The sequence below is a fragment of the Teleopsis dalmanni genome, chromosome X (assembly GCF_002237135.1).
Source record: "Teleopsis dalmanni isolate 2A chromosome X, ASM223713v2, whole genome shotgun sequence".
Classification (NCBI taxonomy): Eukaryota; Metazoa; Arthropoda; class Insecta; order Diptera; family Diopsidae; genus Teleopsis; species Teleopsis dalmanni.
The window spans coordinates 16,168,599-16,188,403 of record NC_051848.1 but is presented as its reverse complement, the minus strand read 5'-3'; the positions used below and the strand labels follow the sequence as shown (position 1 = coordinate 16,188,403).

General features: G+C 32.5%; 5 protein-coding genes across 5 annotated transcripts; 4 read left to right on the top strand and 1 right to left on the bottom strand.

Moving 5' to 3' along the window:
- The first annotated feature begins 673 nt into the window (after positions 1-673).
- Positions 674-1,437, top strand: LOC119688200. The gene is made up of 2 exons (XM_038102883.1): positions 674-1,344; positions 1,425-1,437. Exons 1-2 carry the CDS (start codon positions 674-676, stop codon positions 1,435-1,437), a joined length of 684 nt encoding a protein of 227 aa, XP_037958811.1.
- A 250-nt stretch (positions 1,438-1,687) lies between these two features.
- On the top strand, positions 1,688-3,652 carry LOC119688199. Its single transcript, XM_038102882.1, has 3 exons — positions 1,688-2,385; positions 2,455-2,926; positions 3,281-3,652. The coding sequence occupies exons 1-3, from the start codon at positions 1,688-1,690 to the stop codon at positions 3,650-3,652; spliced, it is 1,542 nt and encodes a 513-aa protein (XP_037958810.1).
- A 1,258-nt stretch (positions 3,653-4,910) lies between these two features.
- LOC119688198 (gustatory receptor for bitter taste 22e-like) lies at positions 4,911-5,851 on the bottom strand. The gene is made up of 2 exons (XM_038102881.1): positions 5,120-5,851; positions 4,911-5,063 (listed from the first exon to the last, which is right to left on the bottom strand). Exons 1-2 carry the CDS (start codon positions 5,849-5,851, stop codon positions 4,911-4,913), a joined length of 885 nt encoding a protein of 294 aa, XP_037958809.1.
- Positions 5,852-7,760: 1,909 nt separating this feature from the next.
- On the top strand, positions 7,761-8,246 carry LOC119688197 (neo-calmodulin-like). The gene has a single exon (XM_038102880.1). The coding sequence runs from the start codon at positions 7,761-7,763 to the stop codon at positions 8,244-8,246; it is 486 nt and encodes a 161-aa protein (XP_037958808.1).
- Positions 8,247-9,284: 1,038 nt separating this feature from the next.
- LOC119690229 (calmodulin-like) lies at positions 9,285-9,946 on the top strand. The gene has a single exon (XM_038105247.1). It carries the CDS (start codon positions 9,439-9,441, stop codon positions 9,889-9,891), a length of 453 nt encoding a protein of 150 aa, XP_037961175.1. The 5' UTR covers positions 9,285-9,438; the 3' UTR covers positions 9,892-9,946.
- The last annotated feature ends 9,859 nt before the right edge of the window (positions 9,947-19,805 follow it).

Here is a 19,805-nt window from a genome sequence, read left to right as displayed (position 1 = left end):
ATCAGATTCTGCATTGTCTCGGTGTAAAAGAACTTTTTTCCTCTTCATTTGGGGTTATTTTCTGCGATCTCGTCTCTCAAACGCACCAATAATATACGTTATTGATGGTTTTCCCTTTTTCAAGGTATACCATGATCTATACTATACCATGATCATTTTAAAATAAAGATGCCATAACCTTACCAGATGATGGCTATCATCGGTTGGTGTCCATTTATCTGACTGTCGATTTGATTCTAGAGTGAAGTAGTGGATCAGTATGTCATCCATTGTCACATGTTGATGCCATGTCCATTTCGAAATAAATTTTTCTCATGGACAAAAGTGAATGTGAGATAAATTCAACACTTTCCTTTGATATGTTTAGAGTATCAGCTATTTTTGGAAACTTTTCTTTATTTTTCTAAAACAGTTGGGGGCGCCATCTATACATTAATTTTGAGACTTTTCACCTGATGCAGTATGTTTAAGTTTAAGAAAACTTAGTAACGTTCGACATTCTATATGAAAAGAATGAAGTTAAATAAATTTCTTGATGTTGGTTTGAAAGCAAAATGATAGAAAATTTTTGGTCCCTACATTAGTATTAGTAAATTGTCAGTCTTATCTTGTGGTATTGAAGGGGGGCAAACATTTTGTCAACTATTCTTTGAAAACATCAATAGTGCCCAAAATGTACAAACATTTAACTCAAGCACAAATCGACAAATATGCAGCTACTTTCGAAACGTTCGCAACAAATGAATCTGGTGTAATAAAAACTGAAGAGTTTTTTGTTATAATGCGTTGTATGGATCTAACACCAACAGAAACTCAGCGAAGAATGGTGCAGGAGATACATTTGAAATATAATGGAAAACTAGATTTGGAAAAGTTTCTTTTAGTAATGAGAGAAAGTTCAAGGACACCGGACAGTAAAGACAAACTCTCTGAGTGTACACATGAAGATAAGATAGAGCAGACAAACACGCCGAACGTGCCGAAAGCGTCTAAACCCTTTACTCAGAAAGAAATCGATGAATATACAGCTACATTCGATACATTTGACATAAATTCTTATGGGACATTAAAAACCCAAGAGTTTTTTGTTATAATGCGTTGGCTGGATCTGCGTCCTACAGAAGTTCAATTGAAAATGCTGAAAGAGACTGATTCAAAGTTTGGAGGAAAAATCGACCTAAATAAATTTCTACTCTTAATGAAAGAAAATAGAAAGTTATCTGACAGTAAAGAAGAACTTCCTGAACACACAATTGAGGATGAAATGGAGAAGACCACCGCATTGAAAGTGTGTAAGTCTTTAACTCAGCAAGAAATCGATGAATATACAACTACATTTGAAGTGTTTGATGAAAATTCTTGTGGGTCAATAAAAACCCAAGAATTTTTTGTTATAATGCGTCATTTGGGTTTGCATCCTACAGAAACTCAATTTAAAATGGTGCAGGAAACCCATTCGAAGTGTGGGGGAAAAATCGATTTAAATAAATTTCTACTCTTAATGAAAGAAAATAGAAAGTTGTCTGACAGTAAAGAAGAAACAAAGGAGGATAAAATGGAGAAGACGACCACATCGAAAATATGTAAATCTTTAACTCAAAAAGAAATCGATGAATACAAAACCACATTTGAAATGTTTGATCAAAATTCTTGTGGGTCAATAAAAACCCAAGAATTTTTTGTTATAATGCGTCATTTGGGTCTGAATCCTACCGAAGCTCAATTTAAAATGGTGCAGGAAACTCATACAAAGTTTGGAGGAAAAATGGATCTAAATAAATTTCTACTGTTAATGAAAGAAAATAGAAAGTTATCTGACAGTAAAGAAGAACTCCCCGAGCACACAATTGAGGATGAAATAGAGAAGATGACCACATTGAAAGTGTGTAAGTCTTTAACTCAGCAAGAAATCGATGAATATACAACAACATTTGAAATGTTTGATGAAAATTCTTGCGGGTCTATAAAAATCCAACAATTCTTTGTTATAATGCGTCATTTGGGTCTGAATCCTACAGAAGTTCAATTGGAAATGGTAAAAGAAACTGATGCAAATTTTGGGGGAAAAATTGATTTAAATAAATTTCTTCTGTTAATGAAAGAAAATAGAGAGTTATCCAGCAGTGAAGAAGAACTCCCTGAGCATACAATTGAAAGTAATTTAGATTATATAGAAACATCAAGTACGTTTGAACCCCTTACTCAAATAGAACTTGATGAACCTCTAACTCAAACAGAAATCGAAGAATATACAGCTACATTTGAAGCATTCGACATAAATTCTTGCGGGACAATAAAAACTCAAGAATTTCTTGCTGTTATGTGTTATCTGAATCTTACTCCTACAGAGAAGCAGTTAGAAATAATGCAAGAGATTGATTCAAAGTTTGAGGGAAAAATCGATTTAATTAAATTTCTTCTTTTAATGAAGGAAAATGAAAAGTTATTAAGTAGTAAGGAAGAACTTTCTGATCATAAAATTGAAGTCAAGTTAGAGAATGTGGCCACATCAAAGACATCTGAAAATTTGATTCTGAAAGAAAATCAGAAAGAATATTCAGCAACAATCGAAGTATTTGATAAAAATTGCTGCGGGACAAATAAAAACGAAGAGTTTTCTGTCATTACGCGTTGTCTGGATCAAGAGCCTACAGATATTCAATTGGAAATGGTGCAAGACATTGATTCAAAATTTAGTGGAGAAATGGATCGTAAAAAAATTCTTCTTCCAATGAAAGAAAATAGAATGTTATTGGACTGTAAAAAAGAACATCTTGAGCATAAAATTGAAGATAAGATAGAGAAAACAAACAACTCACAAATGCCTGTGTCCTGTTATCATAAAAAAATCATTGAATGTACACCATACCCCGATATGTTCAATAAAGCCACCAATACCCCAATCACAAAGAGACAATTCATGAACGTGATGTGTTGTCTGAACTTCAAATCCATATATGATCAATTAGAAAACTTACAGAAGGTTGACTCTGAATGCGACAACGATACTGGTTTTAAGGAATTTCTTTTTTTGATCAGAAAAAATAAGAAGTCCTATAACAAAAATGAACTTGACGAAAATAAAAGTAAATATGAGTTGGGTGTGCAATCTATGAATTATAAACCATCTGCAAGTAATAAAGACCAAATAAATAAGATTTCAATAAAATGCAATTTAAAGAAGTCGCAAGTTAAGCACCTGTTCAAGCTTTTGTCACAAAATCAAATCGGGGAAGTTATATATACTTTTGACAGTTTTGATAAAAATGTTGTCGATAAGATAACTACTGAGCAATTAGGAACGGTGATATCTTTTTTGAGGCAGAGTCCTTTAGGCTATCTAATTGCAAATTTTACTAAGAAGATTGATCATTTGGACGGGGGTCTGTTAGACCACAGCGGTTCTCTGGTTGAATCGGCGCGCAGTGCTAAATCCATTTCGAAGGCTGAAGAACTCTGCAGAGCCTTTCGTGTTTTTGACAGAGAACAAAGTGGCTTCATATCAATGACCAAATTTCGACATGTGCTGACAAATTTAGGCGAAAGAATGTCAAATGAAGAAGTCGATGAAATAATACGCGAAACAGGCATTCAGAATGACAAAGAATTAGACTACAAAAAACTGGCTGATATTTTGACTGAAGAGAGTTAAATTGAATTCAAAACTGCTTCAATATCCATCAAGATACAACACACATTTTTGGCTGTTACAAAATTCGAAATAAATTAAATCACTTTAAATGTTTAATGTGTATTATTTTTTTTGAAACTTCTTTCATCCCATATATTGAATAAATAATTATTTAATAGTGTTAGCGGGCTCAAAAATTCTATTTGGAAAATATTCGAAAATCTTAATCAAAATTCACTTGTTAATCCTTTGAACACTGGACAGATGGTTTCTGCGAAATAATACATTGAAACCTGCTTACCAAAAGGTTTCGAAAATTTGTTGGAACACCAGGAATAAAGGAACTACGTCAATAATTTCTGCATCATTATAACGTGCCAGCTCACACTACTGAGTTCCAATTTCCTGGTTCTATTGTCCAGTTGCTTCTGTTTGCGTAAAAGATTAAAAAAATTTGAGAGAAGGGTCTTCGGCAATACGATGATAATAGTAAGTCTTGAAGTTGCAAATCTGAAAAAATCTGGTGTGCAGAACTGTTTTACAAAATGGATCTGTTTGTTTTGAAAATGATAGAAATTAATGAAGTTATTAAAAAAAAATTAAAATAATGGAGATTAAAGTTATAATATTAAACGTAATTTTATCAATCAAAAAAGCAAACTGTTAGCCCATTCGTATATGAGTATATATACATATATATATAATAGGTGCAACAATTGTTTAGTAAAATAACTATTTATATAGGCTCCAAACAGGTAAGTTTCTTTTTTTCTTTTTACGCTTTTTACGCATTAACCACAATCTGGCGCCCCGGAAAGTGAGTGCCCGACTCCCACGAACTAAAACACATCCTCTAAAATATTCATTCCTGGAACCTTGTCCTACCCCGGGACTACGTTAGTATTACTTCGAGGTAGGATCCCTATTAGTCAAATAAGACTTCCATTCCGCTACTGCTGCAGGTGATTAACTTTGTCCTTCGTCGCGTTACATCTGCTTACTCCAGCTGTCTTCTGTCAAGGTCTACTGTTTAGGTATCTTGAGATATGATGCAGAAATAGTTTCGGTTTTCAGATTTGAAGCTTCTGTTTTGCTTTATGCTTAGCTTTACAAAAATTAAATAGAACTGAGGATTTTTATAATCTGGTCTTTATACTAACAGTAAGTGTTTTGAGTCGTAGTTTTGTATGGTAACTTAACATGGAATCACACTCCTGATATTATATTAATGTACTTATTATTACTCAAACAATTTAAATTTAAACATGTTTTGTTGTTTTTACAGATTCATATAATCAAACTGTACCAGGAATACGAGATAGAGTATTGCAGTCATAAGTACCCTGTGGCCTGTGCTGTGATTTAGTTCAAAGAAATCGCAGATACGGAAGTCTAAAGTATGGCTGCAGCATAAAATGGAAAACATTTCAAGCTGTAATGAATAAATGCAATTATTATGTGGTATAGGTATGTATATATAATACTTACGCTTTGTGCTTCTTCCCTGTCTAGATTTGTGTATTCTCCAAAGATTTGTAGGAAAGACAACGTTTCACTGGCTGTGCGTAAAGTGTGCTCGCATACGGTTATATTGATCCAAAAATCTATTACATTAACTATAAAACCTTGCGAAAAGTAAAAAAAATTTTCAAATGTGACCTCTACTATTTTTCCACTGAAGAAGACGCATATATAAAACAGACTCTGCACATTTGCACTTACGAACGAACCGATCAGCATTAGTAATTGCTGTTCATATAGTCTGGACAGCTTCGCAGATACATACATAAGGCGTATATATATGTCAGTCATTCTGTTGAATTCCTCCACTAAACTTTTGGCAGGGTGTAAACAATTCTGTATACCAACTGCAGTAACGTTCCTTACTGCACTTGGTTGGTTCCGCTGGAGTCTCACGCACTCGAATTGCTGGTGCAGTAACCAAAAGTAGCGATAAATGTACAGAACAGCAATGAAATAATGCATTTCAACAAAAAAGAGCACATTCTGCAGGACAATCACCATCAAAATCATAATCAAAAAACTAATACTTGGCGAGCTAGTGACGCCGTACAACGTGTATATCATGGATAAGGACTGTGCCAGCGTAATCGCAGCTTTACTAAGCAAATAATAATCGAAGCGGGCGCAATCCCAATCGTGGGTTGTTGAGCTATTGAAATATTGCTGCTGCAGTGCCAACAGTTCGTTGAACACCATTTGCACGCTGCGTCGTCCTGTCCAATTTTTGACGAGCACAACAATTAACGTTACTATGCTTAAGCTCACATGCACAGTATTTATAAGTCCATTCAGTGGCTTCTTTGTAAAGAACTCGATTTCCAGGTTACGTGCGTCCGTCGGTAAAGTAAAACTAATCAAGCTAATGGTCAACAAATTTATGCATACGCTGTATAGGAGAGCGCAGTTGGACAGCTCCAGCCTTTTCGTCCTTGCATTGTGCCGAAGTGGCAGTAAGCCCAAACAAACACTGATCCAAACAGTGGATTGGAGCACGAAATTGACGGTCTTTTTACGTACCCACTGAGCAACTGACATGTCTTGCTGCGACTTTGCGCGAACTTTTCCGTATTGCAACTGTGGAATTTGTGCTCCTAAGTTGTTTGGGTTTGCTTAAATGACAGGAAACATTGTGGAAACTAATCAATAGAAATTTAATCAATTATTAATTTAATTAAGGTAACAAATTCAGGTTCGCTTGTTTATTATATTTCGGTGTGAGCGAAATTGCTGGCGATTATTTTTGTGTGTTAATGATGGCGTGGATTCATGACACATTGATGATTACACTCGTACGATTATAGATAGTCTACAGTGTGACTATGACTGTGTGACTGTTTGATATAATGTCTTGGAAATGATATGAGTTTACTACACATAAGTCTAGAGAAGTATAGTTGTTAAAATCAAATAATTTGCAATAAAAACAATGCATTCAATTTTTAAATATTTTCTCGGTTTTATTATATTAAACAAATGTATACACATAATTTCGGGACATGGTAATAATCAGAACTGCACTCCTTCAAAAATGAAGAAAATCAGAATGTTAATATCAATGCCGTTCTAAATAGAGCTCGGATCAACGCCGAGGTCTGCTTTTAGTTTCAACAAGACGATTGCAGATTGAAGTTATTAGAGCACATGTGCAAAAGACTACGTTAGCCTATTTTTTGTGGAAATGCGGATAAGTCAAGAATGATTTCAGTTTTTGTAGAAAAATTGAGCTCAAGGAAGCAGTTTTAAAAAAATATCCGTTAAGCCCAATGGACTAGAATTCTTTTTCTTGTCATGGATACCATAAAATTACGAGTATCTATCGAGAAAAGAATATTTGTCTCATTTACTTAAATTATGTTTGTTTTCCTTAAGTTAAAATTCTACTTCTCTTAAACCTTGGTCAGACATAGAGTTTTTTGAATTGCTTATGGCACCGGTTTTTTAAATTTTGATCTAAAGTAAATGGTTTCATGTAATACCATGGTTGTTTCAATGTTCAATCATAGATTCCTTAAATATATATACATGTATTGACACGACATTGAATTATTATTCCTAACAGGTGGTTTAGTGGGTTCAAGTCAAGTCAAAAGACATTGAATTTTATTAAGTATGGGTATACATCAGATAAAAACTCTATCGTAACTGTTCATAACTGTTGGCTGTTTAGAACATATTTTAATGCAGAAAATATAAAACCAAAAGACTTGGAAAAATTATTGGAATTTATGTGACATTCAAAACAGAAGATTGCTTAGTCCATTCACAGATTCATAGTGTTGAAGAGATAAGAAGGCTCCAATATTCTTTATATGGAAATACTTTAGAGTAAACTAAGCTACATTTGAAATATATTTCAAAAGCAAAAAGTAAAAAGTAAAAAGTAAAAAATAAAAATGATTCTTATTGTAACGTTATTAAAAATAAAAATTATAATTTTGTTTTCAAACATTTAAGTGCTTCCCAATAACCTCTAAAAAAATGAAAAAATTTTCTAAATTCTAAAATTTAAATCTACTAATTAATTTGCGAAACTTGATTAGATTAAATTTAGAAAACTTTGTCAGGTTATTGGGAATATCAGTACCCAAGTACCCAAATACCCAAGATGACTGAACGCATAAGTGCAAAACTAGCCAAGGAGCTTGAAACTGCATTTAATCTGTTCGATAAAGACCGAATGGGTTATCTTCCAATAAGGGAATTGCCATTCATTATACGTGCATTGTGCCATTACCCTACCCCAGCGGAAATGCAAAAAATGATCCACGATTGTGATCCGGAGGGTTATGGAATTCTTCACTATCCCTTGTTCCTATTGATGATGGCACGAAAAGTGAAGGTTATCACTCCCGAACAAGAAATCCGTGACGCCTTTCGTGTATTTGATACGGTTGGAAAGGGCTATATATCAGCTGACGTACTTAAACATGCTATGTGTAATTTGGGTGATAAGATAACCGAAGACCAGGCCGACGATATGATAGCAGAAGCCACTGTAGATGATAACGGACAAATAATGTATGAAGAATACGTTGAAATGATTAAGCCTAAGCCTAAAGTACCTAAAGTAGAACCAGAACAACAACAATAACCACTATTTACCTAATATTGCAGAGAAACTTAGTCTTAAAATACACAGAAACTTTTATCAGTTAAAATATTATAATTTTAAAATATTCCACATAAAATAAATAACGCAATATTTATCCTTCCCGTAATAATTGTTTAATTTTTTTAGTTAGTTGGAACTATTTTTAATTAACCAATATTTTAATATAAATATTTATTTTTTAGAAATAATGAATACAGGGCTACGCTCCATCTTTGAATTAAACATACACCAGTACATAAAATGAATTACTCCAGATTTTGTAGTAGTTGATCAACGCTTCCAATACATCACATCAGACGCAGGTTTTACAAAAAGCATATAGCATTGTTGACCAAATTATTAGGGATCCTCCCTGAAGTAGTGCGAAAGCGATCCCGGGGAATAAATTTCGCAGAAGAATAGGAAGTATTTTAGTTCGTATACTACAAAGTAGGAGTCGGACTCACCATTCCGCTACGATTATTTCACGGTGCATAAAGCATGCCCCCTCTTCAACACAAAAAAAAAAGAATCATATTCGATATAATCGAATTGCTATCAACTACCGAATTGCAATTTCAATACCAAACATCGTATTCAATTTTTTAATGGGTCTCAGAGAAGACAGTTCTGCTAACAACTATATCTGACCTTGTATGACGATTTGAATACTTTGCCTATTAGAAATTCTTTAGGATACCAGGTATAGCGTTCGGCAATATAGCTATCACCGGAAGTAGCTCTTAATGCCGCTATAAAACAAATTGTGTTACGAGTACAAGAAAATAGTTTATGGCAGATTTCTGGTGTTTGACTGTTAAATCAATTATCTCCAAAGTATCACGAACAAAGTATGTTTGTTCATTACATTATAAGTCTTTAATTAATCTGAGGTGCTTCTAACTATATTTGAAGCAGTGCTAAGAACTAAGAACATAAACATAATTATATTTGTGGATTCTATAGTATATTAGTTATAAAACAAAGATACCTTTAGATTTTATATCTATATTCAAAGTGAAGTTTAATAATTTTATTAAGCATTTTAGAGAATATGTGTTTGTTCCAAAAAGTTTAGGTCATTAAAAACATTAAAAAAATTTGCAGTTCTCTCTTATTGAGAATTTACGGCAGAAATAAAGAATCGGGCTCCTGTCATTTAGATCATTCAGTCACAGTAAAAACTGCAGAAATGGCTAGATCCTTGACCAAACAAGAAATCAACGAATTTGCTGTGGCGTTTTCCATGTTCGATAAGGACGCTACAGGCTCTATAACCACTGCACAGTTGGGTATTGTGATGCGTTGTCTAAATATGAATCCATTAGAGACGGAAGTGGAAAGGATGATAAAAAAGCTCGATTCTATTGCTAACGGAATGGTTAACTTCGATGAATTCCTTGTTTTGATTGCACTCAATTTGAAAAATAGTAACGAAAATGAGCTTTATAAAGCCTTTCGTGTTTTTGACAAGAAACAAACGGGCTTGATACCGATGGCTGACTTTCGACATGTGTTAACTAATATGGGTGAAAAGCTTACTGATGGTGAAGTCGATGAAATCTTACAGGAGGCGGGCTTGGTAAACTTTGAGCAAATAGATTATGAAAAATTGGCTGCTATGATGACTCATATTTTAAACTAATCCACCAAATTCTCAGTTTATTGATTATTTTTTAATAAAGACAAGTTTATTTCGTATACTTTGCATTATTATTAATAGTGCGAGCTATGACTAAAAATCAAATTATAATTCATTAAAAACCCAATATTTGTGAAGCGTTTATAAGTTATACTAACCATTTTTGCCACTTCAAAATGTAATTGGAATATATTAATATCAATAAGATATCCTCACAAACCATGCTGATTCTAATGCTTTAGTTTCCGGATTTCAAATGACATATATATGTCAGACCTTACATATGAGCCAATAAGTACTCAAGAAAACTTTTATATACTTCAGCGATGATGAAGATATACTGATATAGTTAATGAAAATATCAACCAGATTTGACTGTACAAACAGGTATTGTATCTTATTAACGTGGGGTTGCAACGCCAGGTCTGGGGCAGCTTGGACACTGATATTCGAGGTAGTTCAGGTATTGATGTTTTTAATTCTGCTCATGTATTGCAACGATAGCTAATTTTGGTAATGAAACAAAAGTCCTACCTTCAGCTGATGGCAGTCTGTACAAATTGTAAGATTTCTGTTGACTATTCTCTTCTAGCTGTTCTATTCTAGAGCTGTTGGTTAACATTATTTCTCTGGCAACTCAGATTCCACACCTTATTTAATAATTAGTGTAAAATCTTGAATAATGATACACAGTCATTTTTGAATGATAAAAAAGCTTTCCTTAGCTAGCCATATCTTGATGATGTGATTGCTGTTGATTTTTAGTTATTTATTAAGCACTGACAAAGATATCTGACATAGCTATCTACCATATAAGAGTAGTTAAAGTTATTTTTATATTATTTGAAAATCATTCCTCATACTCATTCATATGCAAGACAATATATAAAACATTACTCGCACCGTGGCTCTTAGGTAGGACTTCTTATCCATTAATTGCCCTTTACTCATATTCTGCTATTGTCAGGAAACGATTCTAATACCTCCATCTGTATATCCTTTTATCAAATGAATGGAACGAAGGCAATCCAGAAGTGTTTCGTTTCTACTGTCCTATTTATGGTATAATAATGTATAATAATACAATATTCAAGAAAAGCGTAATATAGCTTCAACTCTAAAAGGTTGGGTGCGTAAAAGAAAATTAAAATATGGATCACAATGAAAAAGAAAATGGGTCATAGTGTTGGCAACGCTGATAATCATGTGAAATATATATCACTTAACCAAATACCTGTGCTTTTTTTTTGTCCTACCCCCGGACAACGTTAGTATTACTTGGAGGTAGGGTCCGTATTAGTCATTTAAGACTTCCATCGCCTGTTTGAGTTCTTAAAACATGAACAAAGAAAGAGACTTAGTGTGACTGCACACTGAGCTCAAAACTGGTAATTGAGGTGGAGATTCCTAGAAACTAGAGATATTCATTTATATCTCAAGTAAGTAAATGTATGTAGTATATAGTCGTATAAATATAGTAATTGCTAAGATTCGAAACTTTATCGTGTCGATATAAAATTTTAATGTTGTTAGGTTTAGTGCTATCAGTTACTCAGTTACTCAGTTACTCAGTTACTGTAATTGTTTAACTAAATTATCCTTCTTTATTCTTGTTCTTAGTTCGAAGAAATATTTCATTTTCGTAGGTAACTCAATTTGTTTTGCTAACTTGTGACTTCTTTAAAGTTAAATAGCTAAATTTCCAAATGGGTTTTTGCTGGAACTCATTAAAAATTTAGTTTCACATGCAAGACAAAACGTAAACTCCTAACGTAAGTACCTTTCATATACGTAGATACAACGCAGATACAACGCAGATACAACGCAGATACAACGTAGATACAAAAATAAATAAAAAAGGAAAAACGAGGAATAAAAACGAAAACAAAAACAAAAAACTCTTAAAACTTATCTGACGTTTGTTTCGTTTTGGTTGTTTTAACTTCCAGTTAAGCATGTTAGAATAACAAGATTTATTTTCTGAAAGGATGCATCGCGGAGGTTGGGAGAGAGTCGAGTAAACAGTTTTTTGCTATTTCTGCTTTTTCGTCTGTGCCAAGGAAATGCAAGTTTAGATACAAATTTCGTTACATGTCAACTATATTTTTTAATGATTTCGGTTATTTAAATAAGTTTTTGTTTTAATTTTTTCTCAATAATAGCTAAAAATGCTTCTTATGAAAAACCTTCTTATTTACATTAACATAGAAAAGCAAATAACAGATTATTATCATTAAAAAATGGGTTATTACCATTGTTTCTCTGGGTTTTGTGAACATCTGCGTTAATAAGAAAGTTATTCCATGTCAGTATAATTCTCTATAAATTTAATTGGGGATACTGCACCAAAATATTTCTAAATATTTTTTTCCATGGCAATAACAAAAAATATTCATATTTAAATATATATTCATACAGAGATATAGGTATACATATATGTAGCATAACAGTATTCAAGTTGACACATCGAATATCAGATAGGTCATCATCATGAATATATCAATCTGAATAACTACTTGCTAACTTGGGATAGAGACTGTATTTACTAATATTAACATAAGTCAGGGTTTAAAATTAAAGTTCTAATTCTAAATTTTCGATTATAAAGGTCTGTTAAGAATTTGTAAGATTTTAATATAGAGAAAGACTAATGTAGAAACAATGCGTTTGTCTTATTAGAAATAAAAACCTTTTGTTTCGAAGTATTTCTGCACTTTCAAAGGAGGATATAAAATGATTGCATGAAATGTTTCTCATAAGAACGCAAAAAATCCTTTTACCGCAAACTACATGTGTATAGACGTCGTTTTTTTTTTTTTTGACTCGGAAAAAGCTACTAAGAAGTTTCAAAGGAGAAATAGCTATGCTGGTACAGTTAAGTTGATTCCTTTAAAAAGCATTTTGCTCGATTCATGTTTTGGTTTAGGGTTTCAGGGCGTCTTCTTGTCTGAAGCTACACTGAAGTTGTACTCTAGATTTTATCTGAAGTGAGTTTTTGTCACTTTAAATATTTATAAGCACGGACTCAGTATATATATATATATGATAAAACGAGTTTATGTCCATATATACTGAATGTAATTAATTTTAAATTATAATTTTTGGGTGAAAAAATTAAGTAAATATAAATTTTTATATGCATTTTCCAGTCATAAGACCAGAGTCTTGCCTAAATAAAATATACAATTTAAAAAAACATAATGCACTGGCCAAAAAAACCCGACCTATTATTAGTAATAATTTTATTTTCTAACAAGAAATTTATTCAAATTTTCGATATATTATATCGCCTACTCATATGAAGTTAAGCGCTGACACCCTGCAATTCGCGGTGCTCTGAACTTCATTTGTACGCGATTCCGACTTTTACTATCTCAGCTTTCAGTTCACGGGTGTTGCATGCACAACACTCAAGCAATACACTTAAAAGTATCTTTCGGATTTTTTGTGATTTTTTTGTGACTTGCAACAATGTGTGAAAATCTAACTCCGTTTTGAAATACAACGCAAATGAACGCTCTGTTATTGTGGTTAACTTCAGGGCATTTCAAAATTAAAAGAAAAAACATTTTAATGGGAAGCCTGAAAGACTGCTAACTGCTAAAGTGCACAAAAGATACACAAAAATCACTTCAGCGTTTAACGAAAACGTTCCAAACTTTTGATACCCGTACATATTAAAATTTTTCCCAGTTCAAAAATGTTGTCACATTTCAGTTGGAAGTTCTTCTTCTTCGTTGCGTGAACTTTTAAAACGGAAATTGAAAATGAATATAGAAATTTTAAAATTAAATTTTATAAGAAATTTTAAAATAATTTAAGATATGTACCATATACGAGTATGTTCATATAAAAACATATAAACCTAATCTATATATCTATCTATTAGTTATTAATCATTTATGTTTTTTGCATATAAATGGAAAGAATCCGCCTATTTAAGCGGAAACTGTTTCTCGTGATTGTACCAACTATAAGCGCAAGTCCAACGGTACGCACTTCCCCATCTCTGTCCTTTATGACAATGTCAAGATCACTCGTGTTGACGAGTACCGGCTTCATGATCTCCCCCCTAACGTCTCCTCAATACCCATCGCAATCCCCACGTCATCCCCTTCTATAACCACGGCTTTCGTGACCCTGGTCACAAAGTTTACTGTTAGTTTCACCCCTGTTTTTTAGCCATAACCCCATCCTTTCAACCCTTCAATATCACCCATTATGCTTATGCATTCTGGCTTAGATGAACCTAGCCCATTAGGTATTAAGCCTATTTGCTCTCATCTCATTATCTCTCTCTGTTGATTACTGGAATAATGTTTCCACAGCGTTGTGGAAATCATCTCCATTCATTCTTCAGAGGTGTTCAAGTCTGACATTGTGGCTTTCGAAGCTATTCACCTACTGTAAAAAAAAACGATTGCATATAAATCGCAGGTAAAACATATTGCATTCATATAAAGATGATGGGATGCTTGCTTACCAGGGAAACATCCTGTTTTGAATAAAATTTTATAAATAATTGAATTTTTATTATAAGTGAACATAATTTAATCTATGAGTAGTCTTAAATAGATTTACTTTACTTGAGTAGTCTTAAATAGAGTTCTTTAAAAAATCAAACGAATCTGTACATCTTCTTCTTCCGGCAGTATCAGCTGCAGTTGCAGAACGAACTTTATATTGGTGACTCAAAATAGATACTTCTAGTATAAAATCGGTTTAAGTTATCATTATCGATTATTATTATATTTCCATCATGGATGAATTAGCTTGTTAAATAGACTCGTATTGTAATAATGTCTTCGATTCACTTTAAATTTGTGAATAAATATGACTATGAAGTTGTTGTAATTTGACTATGAAGTTGTTGTAATATGAAGCATATTTTGAACTTATTTTTGAAAACAAAATAATAATTTTTAATTGGAAAATTTTATTAGCACTATTTTTCAAAAAATGAAAGAAACATTCTATTTTATAAGATTGTTATTCTTGTTGCCCAACAACACATCAATGTACTAAGTGCAAAAAGTGGAAAAAAAGTATCTTTAAATTAAATTAATAACTTGACTTAGAAGCACATTAGGTTGATTAATGTGCTTCTAAGGTGTTTGAGGAGCCGTAGTGGAAAGCTATAAATAGTAAATATGATGTTCTTTATATTCTCTGACATATATCATTTAAATATTCTATCCCCATTACAGCATATTTGGGCTGTTCAACTTTATTAAATATACATAAGCTTTAAACTTTGCCTCAGCTAAGTTTATATAGCTATAAAAATATAATTTGAGGTTTCACAGAAGTGTTTGTTTACTCCTTCACCTACAGCCAATATTCAAGACCCGCGAATACCCAGTCGATTCCGCAACTACATTCAAATAAGCGAAACACATTAATTATGTGCAAAATGCCGGTAATGGTTTTCACACCATTAGAAGTAATTTATTAGTCTAATTACTTCTACATAAAATCCAGCAAAATACTTAAGTGCAACAACAACAACACTAAGAGGAGCAGCAACAACAGTGACGTTGGCATTCGCATTCGTATTCGCATCCGTATTCGCATCTACAATAACCAGTTGAGAATGGTAACCAAGTGCTTCACTCGTTTAAGTAAAATTTGATGGCGGTGGAAGATACTTTCCAGCAACAAACAACCCGTCAAAGTTGTTGATACAATGGAAATTGCTGATTACCTTTGCGGAAATTCGCTTACTTAGCGAATACATGACATTCGGAAGAAGCCTTGGGTATAGAAATAAAAAGTATGAATGTTTTTGAAATAATATTAACATATATAAATATACTCGCTTACTACAGGAGATGCACGTGAATTGGTATTGAGAAATGGAATATACTCCAATATTTAAAAAATAAAATTCTATAATAATTAAAAATGTTGTAGAAATTATATACGCAATGCGTGATTATTATTGATTATAGTTTATTTAAAGTACACTTAAAACAATATTTGGAAATTGTTGTAGTATGAATTTTTTTCAATGTCTATGCCTATGTAAACACAAACAAATAATGATAAAAAACATGTTCTGCCGTGTTGTTTTTATGGAGATTATATGGTATACTTCATCAACAATCAACATTGATATCGTTTTGTTGCCATGGAAATTAAATCCAATCCAAGCCACAAACAATTTGTAAAATAGACATTTAATTTATTCAGAAATCGGTAACTGTACGAAATGTTATCAAAATGTAGTCAAAATATTTATTAAATATCAAATTTTTAGCTTATGAAAAGTTAAACGAATACGAATACGAATACGAATATTCATATTCAGATGGTAGATGGCAGATTGCAGATGCAGATTGCAGAACGGGCGCTGTGCGTATGAAATTGATACCCCAATATATTCTTGCATATATCCGTATTAAGGGCAGACGACTAAGCACATGCATAAAAAACGAGTTAATATTTCAGTGCCCGCAGGACTGTTGGCAGTATTATGAGAAAAAGTTAATAATAAATGTTTCATAATTAAAATTGTACAGAAAAACTAGTTGCACAAGAATTGAAAGTCCTCTCTACCATAAAAAGTCACATTTGCAGTTTGTAATTTCATATTGCGACGCTGGCTTCAGGAGTGCAAAGAGCTGGCAAAGAGCTGGCAAAGTGCTGGCAAAGTGTTTGCAAAAAGTCAAACAAATGTGGTTTAATATTAAGTTTCAGATAGAAATGAACACAAAACGAATTTTAAGGATAACCAAAGAGGAAAGTCATTACCCGACACAGCGTGGCCAAATGCAAACCTCATATCCATGCTGCGCTTCTGCAGTTTGTTATGAATTTATTATTAGCGATTTCAGTTTACACATGTATTGCTTCCTGTTTGCAAAGGCGAAAGTGTCCTTTCTCCATCTCATATAAAAGAGTTAACTCTGGTTGGAGCAGTTAACTCTGAATGGCGAACAGTTTTATGCAAACTACAAAGGAATAAAACGACGTTTCTTATATGATTACGGTTTTTTTTGTGCAGATTTTAGTAAATAAGCTTAATGGTTTTTTTACGTTCAATGGGGGTGAGGAAAGTACATTTATGTAAAGGGTAGTGCATAGGCTGAACCAGAATAAAATGTTGCATTTAATATTCGTTATTGATACTAAGTCCAAGAGAAAGTGGTTAAATTTAGAAGATAGGATTATATTCCGGTTCACACACTTAAGATTTTCTCTTAAGGGTGCCACCGTCGCTCTCTATCTCTCATTTAAGTGACAATGGTCTAAAGTCGATTTGGAATGACAAAACTATCTAGTTCCCTATTGCTACGTGCCGTTCTACTAGTTCTTTGGTAGATTAATTAATTATGATTGACGAAATATGATAGATCAAAAGAAGTTACATGTGCAGCTGTCTTAATCGATGGAAGTGTTCAATATTTTCTAGTGACCGTTTTTATTTCTAGAGACATAACAGTCGTCCTGGTGGAAGTATCAACCTTAAGGATGAAATCGTACCTTCTGTCCTTCTACCTTCTATAGTCCAAACAAACTATCCGGAACAGCCATTAAGACACTTCTAAGATACTGCAAGATACAACTAAGCTTCTTTTGCAGACAAACTTTCCCGGTTCCGTAACTGGAACAATGAAGTAAATTTTACAGCAAAGACATTGTTTCCATGCATCAGGAATATGCAGTATCTAGTGTTATTTTGACAGTGTTAGGGAGAAATGGGCGTTCAACTGATTTTAATTTCTTTATGGTACTATTATATATCGTTTTGGATATCTCATTCTCGGATATTATTCTCGACTTATCAATCAAAATCGTTCACTACGAATTGTAATTCTGTATAGTTCCAAAGTCTTATAAGATAATTTCTCTGGGGTCTTGTGAGCTAAAAACTGTAAAAACATGATAAATAATATGCAGAACAACTCATAGCGAAGTCTGGATTTTCATTCTATTCAGCTTGCTTGCTCCAAAGGATAATCCACATAATCGCGCTGCACCATCTAGTCAGCAATATCCAAAGTTATTACAATTTCAATAATTTGTCGACTTGATCTGTCTGGAGTCAAAAGCATTGTTGATTTATTTGGTAATCATAACTAAGGAACTACATATTTTGCATATTAACATATTCATATATATACGGAGAGGCAAGTATCACCGTATACTCTAATCTTCTCAAGCTAATCTAGATTGTGTGTAGCCAATATGGTACCCGGAATCTATTTCGTTACGTTACGTTACAAATGAGATATTCCGAGATTGCCTAGTCTGTCCGTCCGTTGATTCTAGATATAGCTAATGTAGCATATAGACGTTGTTATGTTTTTTAAAGAAATTTCATATTATTTTAAATAAAATGAATTTGATGACTTTTCTAGTTTCTTGTTAATACGATTTGTCTCGTGAATACTCGTATATTTCATATAACTTTTTCAAGCAATTAAAAACAGTTGTTTTAAGAGATATGTCCTCTTTCAATAAGCTTTCAACAAACGCAAGTGCCTTTATTGTCTTTAAAATTGACAATAGAAGAGTACGTAGCAGTCCAAATGTAGCAACATCATCAGCTGTTGTTTGCAATGTTGCTGCTTTCCCAAGCAACATGATTTGTTTTGGGTTTTTCAGTGAAAAATTCCCAGTATCTTTTAGAGCAATGGAAAAAGAGTGAAAATACTGGTGAGCTTCTGTCAAAGCTACTGGCAACAAATAGGTTTTTAAAGGATGCTGTGCGATGCTGTGAAATACCACAGCATCTGGCGTAAAATTTTAGTAGCGGGCAAACGTTCAAACGTGTCGGTTCTTCCCTTGCATCTCACGTTAAAGGACCTCATCTCAATCACGAATCTCTCGTGCGGAAAAGTAAATATTTACGTTAATTCAAAAACAAATTCGCACAATCAACGAAGAGTTGACATCGTGCTAAGTGACTTAATATTTATTTAATAAAAAAAAATCTACGAAATACAGGATTAAAAGTTTTGTGTAAAATGTTATAATAAATATATATTAATTTTAAATAAAAATAAACATTTAATGCAATCAATGCAGCTCATAAAGCAATTAACTTTAAAAATTGTGTGCGAGTTCAATAATTTTTTTTGCAAAATTTAAATAATAAATATTTATAATTTCAGGTAAATAATGAGATATTATTATTTAAAATAAAACTTTAATAATAATTTTTCGAAAGAAAAAAACATTTAATAATATGACTTCAAATTTCATTCCTTTTATTATAAAATATTTTAAAATTTTTATAAAACACATTGAGCACAATAACAGATAACATAAGTTAATTAATTAATTCATTAAAAATTAGTTCATTAAAAATATGTTAATCAGAGTTAATTAACAAATAACAAATATTTCATAGCTAATGAAGAGAATTTTTTTTTAAAACAATGGTTGTGAATGGCCTTATTATAATTTTTATTATATATAAATATATTATTTAAATAAGAGAGTATAACATAATTATACTAACTTTTATTATTATATCATTATTATAAGTTATCATTACTTATGATCTTATGAATTTTTCATTTATTATAAATTAATTATATTATTAGATTAGATTTTAAAACGGATTGGGACTTGTCACCACGTCACTGCATCCTTTAAGGATTATTGTGACATCCCCACTTTAGTTTCATAGACAAGTAGCAGTTAAAAACACCATTATGTTCTTTGGAGAGATGTTGCCAAATTCCGTTATCACTGTGACAGTCACGTCAGACACAAAATGTGTTCTGCTGTTTGCTAAAGCCTACAGCTATCGTCTCTAGTAATAGCTAGGCTCGATAGATCCCTTTTAACTCTGCAATGCCCAGTGAGAAATCCTGTGAAATTGTATAAATAGCTGTAAAAAAATATAGTCCTCCTTTAAGTAGAAGTGACTCGATGTTTATCAATCAACTACTGATTCATCTTGG